This window comes from Balaenoptera ricei, chromosome 3 (assembly GCF_028023285.1).
Source record: "Balaenoptera ricei isolate mBalRic1 chromosome 3, mBalRic1.hap2, whole genome shotgun sequence".
In the NCBI taxonomy this organism is placed as follows: domain Eukaryota; kingdom Metazoa; phylum Chordata; class Mammalia; order Artiodactyla; family Balaenopteridae; genus Balaenoptera; species Balaenoptera ricei.
The window spans coordinates 110,718,884-110,731,587 of NC_082641.1; the positions used below are offsets into that span (position 1 = coordinate 110,718,884).

General features: G+C 40.1%; 1 protein-coding gene across 1 annotated transcript in view; it reads left to right on the forward strand.

Moving 5' to 3' along the window:
* The window catches only part of SLC22A4 (solute carrier family 22 member 4), a 43,029-nt gene extending 40,058 nt beyond the window's left edge, over positions 1 to 2,971 (forward strand). The window contains exon 10 of the mRNA XM_059919458.1: positions 1,031 to 2,971. Coding sequence (XP_059775441.1) covers positions 1,031 to 1,106 — 76 coding nt within the window. The 3' untranslated portion in view covers positions 1,107 to 2,971. The remainder of the gene's footprint in view (positions 1 to 1,030) is intronic.
* The last annotated feature ends 9,733 nt before the right edge of the window (positions 2,972 to 12,704 follow it).

Sequence of the window (12,704 nt, forward strand, 5' to 3'; positions counted from 1 at the left end):
AATGACTCACAGAACTCAGGAAAACATTTTACTTACGATTACTGGTTTGTTATAAACAACACAAATGAACAGCCAGGGGAAGATGTACACAGGGTGAGGTCCAGAAGGGTCCAGAGCACAGGAGTCTCCATTCCTGTGGAGTTGGGGAGCATCGCCATCCCGGCCCATGGATGTGTTGGCCAGTTCAGAAGCTCTCTGAACCCCAGTGTTTAGGGGATTTTATGGAAGTTTCATCACATAGGCACGATCAATATTGATTTGACCTCAGCCCCTCTCCCCTCCCTGGAGGCTGGAGGATGGGCTTCTAGTCAAGGCTTGGTCCTTCTAGCAACCAGCCTCCATCGTGAAGCTATCTAGGGACCCACAGAGTCACCTCATTAGAATAAGAGGCAAGACACTATTACCCTTGTCACTCAGAAAATTACAAGGGATTTAGAAGCTCTATGTCAGGAACCAGGGACAAAAATCAAACATCCTTCTATGACATCATAGATTGGCAAATATTTAAAAGACTATTGGTATGGTAGGAGAAGTTTAGATTCTAGAGTGAAACTGCCTGGCCTCAAATCCCAAATCTACTGCATAAACTTGGGAAATTTGCTTACTTTTCACTAAACCTTAGTATTCCCATCTGTTATGTGGAAATAGTTCATATGGCTTTTGTGATGTTATATAAGATAAAGTGTTTTTAGTGCGTAGCCATGATAAAAGTCTATATGTGAGTGGATTCTGATCCCAAACTGAACATGTATAGCGAGAGATGCCCATTTTTTATAAGTTGTTTCTTCTAATGATAAAACTACTTCAATATCAACTTTAACTTAGCAAGAACTTCATGCTTACCACTCTATTCTTTCCTCAAGAAAACTATAAAATCAGAGAATACTAGCTCTAGACTCATGAGGTTCTTATTAGAGTTAAAATAATTACCTGTTCATTGACTGGAGAAATGTTTTTCAGTGTCAGTTTGGCATTTTGAGGAGGGGAGTCTTAAATATTTAATTTTCTTTAGCACTTATCTTATTTTCAGGTTCAGATATAGGAAAAAAACAAAAGATTCAATGGAGAAAGAAGAAAATCCCAAAGTTCTAATAACTTCATTCTGATAAAATCCCCACCCTATTTGGTGAACTGAAAAACAGATCCGTAAGACTATGAAGACACTAAAGCCTTTCCTGATGAAATGGACTGACTATGAAGATTAACACTAAAATGGACCTTGCTATTAAGAAATGCTTGTCATATGGCAAACTCTGGACCATGCTTACAGATAAGCTCCTTATTTTAAAAAACAAACCATTTCCAGAAAGTCCTCCGTACTAATTAATTCGATGAAATGGGTTTGTAGGATTTTTACAAAACGTGTTGGTCAAGGACTGGTAAATCCATATAAAGATTAACACGCATTTCCAAATACAAATACTACCCAAATTTTTTAAAAAGTCATTGAATTAACACAACTATCAGGCTTGGGTGTGTGTGTGTGAGTGAGTAAACCAGCACGTTCAAAATTACAGTAGTTTTTGAAGTGAACTCATACACTGCTGTAGCCAAATGATTATAAGGAGTATTCCTGTCCAGGAAATTTTATATACTCCTTTGAGAGGAATTGATGGCAGATATTAATAGCATTTTACAAGTGAAATGCAGCAAGAGATCAAGTAGCTTGGCTCAGATGGCCTGTCAGCCTTTAAGAAGGGAACCAAGGCAGATCCTAGCTACAATTTCAGCAGCTATGGCTCACAGCCTACTGAATGGTCCACATTTGTTGTGCTCTCTGTGAACACTTGACTAAGCTTTCTGTTCACTAAGACTGGCTTAAGAGACCTTTTTTTGGTAAATAGAGAATCAGGAAAACTGCAAACTAGTTAGATTGGTAGAGGTGGTTTGTGTGCCCCATAGCCAAGAGGGGTCAGCACCCAGGAAGAAGGCTGTCCAAGCCAAGAATCTGGAGGGCATTTTAAAACAGTTCTTTCCCTTAATACATCCCTTCCTAAATCTGGTATGCAGTTGTATCCTCTTCAGCCAGGGGTGCATCTGGTTCCAGGAATGAGTAAGGTAAAAGGTAAAAGCCACTAATGGGATAATGTATTAGCATAAACTCAGAAGATGAGTGTCAGCTCTGTGTCTCACCACATTTTAGGCATGCTGACATGACAACATAGCAAGAAGTTCGTCCTGGAGACCTGGGCAGCATGCTTTCGCCAAGGGCGGCTCCTCTTGGAGCAGCATGTGACAAGCTACTGACCCTTTAACATATCAGTGCAATGGTGCACCTGTAGAATAGGCAGCCACTAGTTTTTAATATGCTGCTTGGTGGCATCATCTCCTAAAATTAATTATCCCCAAATGTAAATATTCACTATCTAAATATTTTTCAGAGGAACCTTTGATGTAACATCTTGGTAAACAATCCTTATTTCTTTAAGATCTTTATCTGGAACTTTTCTGATTAACTCAGAATTATTCTTTATATTGCCATATTTCTAACATATATTTTATATCCTACTGACACATTGATCCCACATTTTGATTGTTACTTTAAAATCCAGTAGAATATCTTAGAATAGTTTATGCTTTGTCACTGGGGACTCAGGTGCACAGCTTCATCCACCCAGCACCTTTATCTTCCCCATTGATGCAGCCTCTAGATCACCGTTCCATCTACCCTGCCAGACAGTAGCTGCCTGTCCTGCAAAGAGCAGGCCCTGCTGCCTTTCAGGAAGCGCTCCTTGAACTTCCTTCCCACCAGCAGCGACTGTTCACTCCTCTGCGCTCTTCTGGTACTTGTTACCTTCACTCAGTTGGGCTCTTGTCTAGTCGTCCCCACTGACACACAACATGTCTGTAAGCCTCTGGGAGGCCAGGGACCTCACTTTGCTTATCTTTTTATTCCTTGCAGTGCTGCTTACTGTAGTGCTTTCTTGCATGTAACAGGCATTTGAGGATATTCATTTTAATTAAAACATTTTGTAACACTAGCGTGGTGAAAATGTTATGTTTGAAACATAGACACTTGAATTTTTAAACACCGAAGTATAAAATGCTCTTAGAGCTTTTTCTAAATATAAAAAGTAAGGATGTGGACTTCCCTGGTGGCACAGTGGTTAAGAATCCACCTGCCAAAGCAGGGGACACGGGTTCGATCCCTGGTCCAGGAAGATACCACATGCCACGGAGCAACTAAGCCCATGTGCCACAACTACGGATGGAGCCTGCGCTCTAGAGGCCGTGAGCCACAACTACTGAAGCCCACGTGCCACAGCTACTGAAGCCCGCGTGCCTAGAGCCTGTGCTCTGCAACAAGAGAAGCCACCACAATGAGAAGCCTGCACACCGCAACGAAGAGTAGCCCCAGCTTGCCACAACTAGAGAAAAGCCCGTGTGCAACAACGAAGACCCAACGCAGCCAAAAATTTAAAAATAAATAAATAATTTTTTTTTAAAGTAATACTACAAACCAACAGTAATCAAGACAGTGTGGTACTGGCATAAAGTCAGATATATGAACTAATGGAGCAGAATAGAGAGCCCAGAAATAAACCCTTGCATATATGGCCAAGTGATTTTCAACAAGCCTTCCAAGACTACACAATGGAGAAAGGACAGTCTCTTCAACAAATTTTTTTTAAAAACTGGATATTCACGTGCAAAAGAATGAAATTGGGCCCATACCTTATACCATATACAAAAATTAACTCAAAACAGACCTAAGCGTAAGACCTAAAACTATAAAACTCTGAGAAGAAAAGCTTCCAGACATTGAATTTGACAATAATTTCTTGGCTATGACACCAAAGCACTGGTGACAAAAGCGAAAACAGACAAATAGGACTACATCAAACTTAAAAACTTTTGAGTGTCAAAGGAAACACCAAAACAAAAAGCAACCTATGGAATGAGAGAAAATATTTGCAAATCATGTATGTGATAAAGGGTTAATATCCAGAATACAAAAAGAACTTCTACAACTCAACAACAAAAACCAAATAACCTGATTTTAAAATGGGCAAAGGAGTTGAATAGACAATTCTCCAAAGAAGATATAAAAATGGCCAGCATGCATATGTGAGGCTCATCATCACTAATCATTAAAGAAATGCAAATCAAAACCACAATGAGGTACCATCTCATGCCCATTAGGGTGGCTGCTATCAAAAGAACAGAAAACACATATTGGTAAGGATGTGGAGAAATTGGAATCCTTGTGCACCTTTCGTGAAAATGTAAGATGGTACAGCCATTATGGAAAACAGTACAGAGGTACCTCAAAAAATTAAAAAATAGAATTATCATATGATCCATCAATCCCACTTCTGGGTACATATCCAAAATAATTCAAAGCAGGATTTCAAAGAGCTATTTGCACACCCACGTTCATTACAGCATTATTCACAATAGCAAAGAGCTGGAAGTAGCCCAAATGTCCATCTACAGATGAGTGGACAAATAAAGTGTGGTTTATACATACAATGGAATGTTATGAAGCCTTAAAAAAGGAGGAACCTCAAGGACATTATGCTAAGTGAAATAAGCCAGTCACAAAAGGACAAATTTTTATGATTCCACTAATAGGAAGTATCTAAAACAGTCAAAATCATAGAAACAGAAATTAGAAAGATGGTTACCAAGGGTGGGGGGAGAGGGGAAAAGGGAGGAGGAGTTAGTGCTTAGTGCATTTTGGTTTTGCAAGATGAAAAAGTTCTAGAGATCTGTACACAACAATGTAAATATATTTAATACTATGGGACTGTACATTTAAAAATTGGTAAGATGGGGACTTCCCTGGTGGTGTAGTGGTTAAGACTCTGAGCTCCCAACGCAGGGGGCCTGGGTTCCACCCCTGGTCAGGCAACTAGATCCCACATGCATGCTGCAACTAAGAGTTCGTATGCCACAACTAAGGAACAGGCAACCTGCAACTAAGGAGGCTGTGAGCTGCAACTAAGGAGCCTGCCTGCCATAACTAAGACCCAGTGCAACCAAATAAATTTTTAAAAAATTGGTAAGATGGTAAAATTTAATTTTTTTATCACAATTTTAAAAGCTAGTATGGAAATAGTTAAATAAATAATGGTGTGTTTTTATGAAAGAATATTATTCAGCCTTTAAAAACAGTGTTTAAGAATTATTTTTAATAACACAATACTTGTGATATAATGCAAGTATTTTAAAAAGTATACAATAGTATTGACCAAATAATGAATGCATGCATGAATAAACTATGTTTAAAAGGCATGAAAAAAAAAAAACTAGAAGGAAATATCTCAAGGTATTAATAGTAGGTATGTTTGGATGGGGGATTATAGATGACTTCTATTTTAGTTTCTTTTCTGTAGTTTTCCATACTTTATAATTGTTTCACAAATAACATATATTATTTTTATAATCATATAGAAGTTAAAATATTAAAAATTTTTATTTTTTATTTTTATTTTATTGAGTGTCAACTCAATAAAAGTTTTTCTTTTTAAACTTCTATGTGATTATAAAGTGCAAAGTCCTGGGAAGCAAAGATGAAGAACATGAAGAATGTAAAATCGGAGCTCTCCATGGGCTCAGTCTAGCCAGGTTATAAACTCCTTCCTTTGTGGCCTCAGCAACTAGCTCAGTGCCCCGACCTGGAGCTGAGCTCTGTGGAGCTGAAAGCCAGGTCAAAGTTATTTTCTCCCATCCAGACCTGGGCATTTTTCTCTCTCCTCTCACTCTGCTTGAACAGCAGTTACCTCTACCCTTATTTAGACCAAGTCAAACTTGCTCTGCTGAGGTGAATTACCTTACCACGAGGTTATATTTAACAGACTGCTGAATGGGTCGTAAAAAATTATGAGGATTTGAACTGTCATCAGCCAGTGCCTCTGCGTTGGCACAGAAACATCTGAAACCTGATTTTGAGAACCTGGAAACCATCTCTCCAACACTGCAAATTTAATCCCTTTTGTCAAATACTTTCATTCTGACTCCCCTCTGTGCTCCCTGTCCCTGCATAGCCCACTGTCTCACCCTCCCACTGTTTACTTCCCTGCTACTGTGTCCTCTGAAACCCCCACTCCATTGCGAACCGACAGCTTTCCTCCATCAAGAATATCCCTGGTTGCTCTCTCCATGTCCTCGCCTTGACAGAGATCCAGCTTCCCCCGAGCACTCCACTTCCTCGTGGTCCTGTCTCTCAAAGGGAGGCTCTTTCTTTTCCACTTCCTATGAACTTCAGAGCCAGGTAAGGTCTCAGGATTTTCTTTGTTCCCCACCATAACTCCTTCACTTTCCCACATATAAAATGTCTCCTTTGAGGTTTATGCTGTGCCCTTCTGGTTGCTGTTACCAACAATCTGCCAGTTGTTTATCCACATTCTGTGAGTTCTCTGGAACCTGACCTGAGGTATTGATGACTTTTGTGCTCAGGGTGATGAGTAATCCTACACCACATCCTCATAGTACTTGACCTTTACCAGTTCTATAATCCCTCCCTGTCAAGGACACACCCTGGGCCCCCATCATCAGTCACAACAACTCCACTTCATTCCAGAACCTTTTATTTTCCTCACAACCCTTTAGCTGTGACCTTGACATCCTTTCCTTTCCCTTCCAGTTTATACCTCACGATCCCCTCGATTCACTCACACCACTACCCTAGTCCTTTTGTTTACTAATCTTGCAAAATCTAAGCCCAAGATAAGTCAAACCATTTTACTTTTCACTCTCAATCTGCTCCTGAATTAAGATAGAAGGGAAGGAGGATCATTGATGGATTGGAGGAACATGTGGGTTGGGAGAGTGACAAGTGGGGTGAAAGTCCAGCTTTGATTGAAAAGGTAAATTTGTAGAGACAACAATTCACATGGTTGTGTGATCTTCTCTAGTGTTGCAGGACAGGAGTGAAATGCACAAACGGTTGGATTTGGGGATTTGCAGTACAGGTGAGCAGAATGACAAGACAATGGAGGAACTGAGAGTGAAGCAAAGGACTGTAATATCTAGATTGAAGATGAAAGGGAATAAAAACATGACAACTTCTTTCTTTTTTGGCTGCGTTGGGTCTTCGTTGCTGTGTGTGGGCTTTCTCTTCACTCTCTGTGGCGAGCGGGGGCTACTCTTCGTTGCAGTGCACGAGCTTCTCATTGCGGTGGCTTCTCTTGTTGCAGAGCACTGGCTCTAGGCGTGTGCACTTTAGTAGTTGCAGCACGCGGGCTCAGTAGTTGTGGCGCACGGGCTTAGTTGCTCTGCGGCATGTGGGATCTTCCCAGACCAGGGATCGAACCTGTGTCCCCTTCACTGGTAGGCGGATTCTTTTTTTTTTTTTTAAGTATTTTTAAAAATATTTTATTTATTTATTTATTAATTTACGGCTGTGCTGGGTCTTCGTTTCTGTGCGAGGGCTTTCTCCAGTTGCGGCAAGTGGGGGCCACTCTTCACCACGGTGCGCGGGCCTCTCACTATCGCGGCCTCTCTTGTTGCGGAGCACAGGCTTCAGACGCGCAGGCTCAGTAATTGTGGCTCACAGGCCCAGTCGCTCCGCGGCATGTGGGATCTTCCCAGACCAGGGCTCGAACCCGTGTCCCCTGCATTGGCAGGCAGATTCTCAACCACTGCGCCACCAGGGAAGCCCTGGTAGGCGGATTCTTAACCACTGCGCCACCAGGGAAGTCCCCAAAACATGACAACTTCTGTTGATTCTAGTATGCCATGTCCATCAACCTTCTTTCCCTTTTTTTGGTGTATGAGAACCTGGCACAGTGTTAAGATCCAGAGTGTTCAAAAGAAGAAACTGCAGATCAGCCTACCTAATGTGGTAGGATCAGTACCATCTTTCTTGGGCCATTCACCACCAACAAAGACGTGACCATGGTGATATGAAACCTAAGGAGACTGAATGTAGTCAGTTGGTAAGGGCCGAGGGCTAGATTTCATTTTTCAGAACAATGAGATTAATAATTAATAGTGTAGGCTTGAGGCAGACCAACCAGAATTTTAATTTGGCCCTGCCACATACTTAGTATAATCACTGGGTAAATTACTTACTTCGGTTTCCTCATCTGTAAAGTGAGGACAATAAGAATATCTTATACAGCTGTTGTGAGGACTAAATGATGTCTTGGGCTATTGTTAGTATTATTATTGTAATAATACAATAGCAGAGAGGGTGATACTTTCCCAGGAATTTCTAATTTCTAACCTGGCATCTAGCTCAGAAGATTAAGGTATTCGATAACTTATATTATCCAAATTTAACTCAGTCAAAACCTTCTGATATTTTCCTATGGAATCTTACTCCAGTATGACTGTATCCCATAAGGAGACCTATGTGTTCCTATGCATCTTCTCTCTTGGTTGATCTCATCCAGACCAGTGGCTACAAATACCATCTATGTGTGGATAACTCTCTAATTTATATCTCATTCTGACCTCTGCTATGATCTTCAGACTCATATGTCCAACTGCCTCCAAACTTATATTTAAATTTAGGTTTAAAATATTAATATATTTAAATATCAGTTTATTTTTATATTTAAAATAAAACTCGTTTGCACAGGCAACAACAACAAAAAAATAGATAAAACTGAACTACATAAGAACTTAAAACTTCTGTACATAAAAGGATCTGATCAACAGAGTAAAAAAAAGGCAACCCGTGGAATGGGATAAAATATTTGGAAACCATATATATTTATATTTTTTAATATCTTTATTGGAGTATAATTGCTTTACATTCTTGTGTTAGTTGCTGCTGTATAACAAAGTGTTATCAGCTACACATATACATATATCCCCATATCCCCTCCCTCTTGCATCTCCCTCTCACCCTCCCTATCCCACCCCTCTAGGTGGTCACAAAGCACCTGGCTGATCTCCCTGTGCTATGCGGCTGCTTCCCACTAGCTATCTATTTTACATTTGGTATTGTATATATGTCAATGCCACTCTCTCACTTCGTCTCAGCTTACCCTGAGTCCTCAAGTCCACTCTCTACATCTGCGTCTTTATTCCTGTCCTGCCCCTAGGTTCGTCAGAACCTTTTTTTTTCAGATTCCATATATGTGTTAGCATATGGTATTTGTTTTTCTCTTTCTGACTTAATTCACTCTGTATGACAGACTCTAGGTCCATCCACCTCACTACAAAAACTCAATTTCGTTTCTTTTTATGGCTGAGTAATATTCCGTTGTATATATGTGCCACATCTTCTTTATCCATTCATCTGTCGATGGACACTTAGGTTGCTTCCATGTCCTGCCTATTGTAAATAGTGCTGCAGTGAACATTGTGGTACATGACTCTTTTTTTTGTTTTTTTAATTAATTAATTTATTTTTAGTTTTGGCTGCCTTGGGTCTTCGTTGCTGCGCGCGGGCCTCTCTCTAGTTGCGGCGAGCGGGGGCTACTCTTCGCCGCAGTTCCCGGGCTTCTCATTGGGTGGCTTCTCTTATTGCACAGCACGGGCTCCAGGCGCACGGGCCTCAGCAGTTGCGGCACTCAGGCTCAGTAGTTGTGGCTCACGGGCTCTAGAGCGTAGGCTCAGTAGTTGTGGCACATGGGCCTAGTTCTTCCGCGGCATGTGGGATCCTCCCGGACCAGGGCCTGAACCCGCGTCCCCTGCACTGGCAGGCGGACTCCCAACCACTGTGCCACCAGGGAAGTCCCTCTTTTTGAATTATGGTTTTCTTGGGGTATATGCCCAGTAGTGGGATTTCTGGGTCATGTGGTAGTTCTATTTTTAGTTTTTTAAGGAACCTCCATACCGTTCTCCATAGTGGCTGTAACAATTTACATTCCCACCAACAGTGCAACAGGGTTCCTTTTTCTCCACACCCTCTCCAGCATTTATTGTTTGTAAATTTTTTGACGATGGCTATTCTGACCAGTGTAAGGTGATACCTCATTGTAGTTTTGATTTGCATTTCTCTAATGGTTAGTGATGTTGAGCATCTTTTCATATGTTTGTTGGCAATCTGTATATCTTCTTTGGAGAAATGTCTATTTAGGTCTTCTGCCCATTTTTGGATTGGGTTGTTTGTTTTTTTGATATTGAGCTGCATGAGCTGTTTGTATACTTTGGAGATTAACCCTTGGTCAGTAGCTTCGTTTGCAAATATTTTCTCCCATTCTGAGGGTTGTCTTTTCGTCTTGTTTAAGGGAAACCATATATCTTATAAGGGGTTAATATCCAGAACATAAAAAGAACTCCTACAACACAACAACAAAAAAATGAAAAACCCAATTAAAATGGGCAAAGGACTTGAACAGACATTTCTTCAAAGAAAATATACAAATGACTGATAAGCACACGAAATGGTGCTCAACAGCACTAATCATCAGGGAAATACAAATCAAAATCACAATGAGATATCGCCTCACACCTTATTAGGATAGCTACTATAAAAAAAAGAGAAAATAACAAGTGTCAGGGAGGATGTGGAAAAATTGGGACCTTTGTGCACTGTTGGTGGAAATGTAAAATGGTGCAGTCCCTATGGAAAACAGCATGGCAGTTCCCCCCAAAATTAAAAATAGAATTACCATATAATTCAGAAATTCCATTTCTGTGTATATACTCAAAGACTTGAAAGCATGGACTTGAAGAGATATTTATACACCTATGTTCACATTATTCACAATAGCCAAAAGATGGAAGCAACCCAAGTGTCCATTGACAGATGAATGGAAAAACAAACTGGGAATATTACTCATACATACAGTGGAATATTATTCAGCCTTAAAAAGGAAGAAAATTCTTTCATATGCCACAGCACAGATGAACCTTGAGGACATTATGCTTACTGAAATAAGCAGTCACAAAAGGACAAATACTGTATGATTCCATTTATATGAGGTACATAGAATGGTCAAATTCATAGAGACAGAAAGTACAAGGGTGGTTGATAGGGGCTGGGGGGAGTGGGGAGTGGGCAGTTATTGTTTAATGGACACAGAGTTTCAGTTTTGCAAGATGAAAAGAGTTCTAGAAATGGATAATGGTGATGTTTGTAAAACAATGTGAATGTACTTCATGCCACTGAACCATACACTTAAAAAGAGTTAGGATGATAAATTTTATGTTATGTGTATTTTACCACGATAAAAAATAAAGCAAAAAAAAAATAAAGCAAAAAAAAAAAATAAAGCAAAACTCTTAATTTCCTAAACCCCCTATCCCACCCAATTTCCTCATTCCAAAAACTGGCACCAAGTTGCAAAAACTGGCACCAACTGGCACCAAAAATCCAGGAGTCATCCTTAATTTCTTCTCTCATGCCCATATCCAGTAATAAGTCATGTTACCTTTTGCTTGCAAAATGTATTCTGAATTCATCCATGTATCTCTTCCACAGATACCACTCTACTTCAGGCCATCCAATGCTCTTGCCTGGGATGCTGCAATAGCTTCCTAATCAGTTGACCTGTTTTCATGCTTGTCCTCTACAGTCAACTCTCTATATAGCAGGCAGAGTACTCTTTTTATGATAGAAATCACACCTTATCCTTTCTCTGCTTAAAAATACTCTGATGGTTTCTCATTGCACCAAGTATGAAATTCAAACTCCTTGCCACTGTCTACAAGGCACTAGATGATCTGGCCTCTTGCCAGCATCTCTGACCTTAAGTCCCACCACTACTCACTTTGATCACTATGTTCCAGTCACGCTGGTCTTCCCTCTGTTGCTCCAACACCCCAAGCGCATGCCCTCACTTCACAGTCTTTGCACTTGCTGCTCCTCTGCTTGGAACACTGTCTTCCCAATTCCTCACATGATAGTTTCCTTCTCACCCTTGTGTCTCAACTCAGATATCACCTTCTCAGAAAAATATTCACTCACCAATCAGTCTAAAGTAGCCACCCACTGACTGTCACTCTTTACACCATCATGCTCTTTTATCTCTACTTGTCACTTAACCACTATTTGAAATTCTTATTTATTTTCACAAGTTTATTGTCAGTAGCACCATCCCACAACTAAAATGTGAACTCCGTGAGAACAGAAATCTTGTTTCTTTTCTCAATTCCCAGAACAGGGTTGGGCACATAACAACCTATTCAAATATTTGCTGAATGAACGAAGAAGTAAATAACATTAATGAACCCATTTTCCTTCTATGTCACATACATACATAAAAGCCTTTGGGGAAAACTTGTATTTCTAACATTAACTGTCACCAGTGTCTTTTCCATCTATTCTAGAATGTGATAACCAGCCTTTAAAATGGAAGCAGCCTATTTCACATCTCACTTTATGTAGGTATACCTGAAGGGAACAAGTTTACATTCCTACCTCCACTCAAGTTTGTGGCAATGAGTAATTATTTATATGGGATTTTAAAACTCGCATGTGTCTCTTGAAGCCAAATTGTGGGTTTTCACATTGGAAATTATACTCATTCAAAGGAAAAGTCTGGACATCTAAGTCCTTAAAAAATTGTTCAAAGTATTTGATTATATAATTTTCTAGTCTGCAGAATATTTCAAGGCCCATTCTCTTCATGATTAGTTACCTATCTGTCCAAGCCAAAATAGACTAGCATTAAAATGTAAAATCATAATTAACAGTACAAATGTGATTTCTCTGGCCCTTCTGTTTGTGCAACTCCAATCCCCTTCAAAGTCAAACCTCCAACCACAGGTGGGCTCATGAACAAAGACTTTTATCTTTTTTTTTTTTTTTTTCTGAGATGTATCTGTAGTGGACCCCTGGAGAACAGCACAAAAGTGCT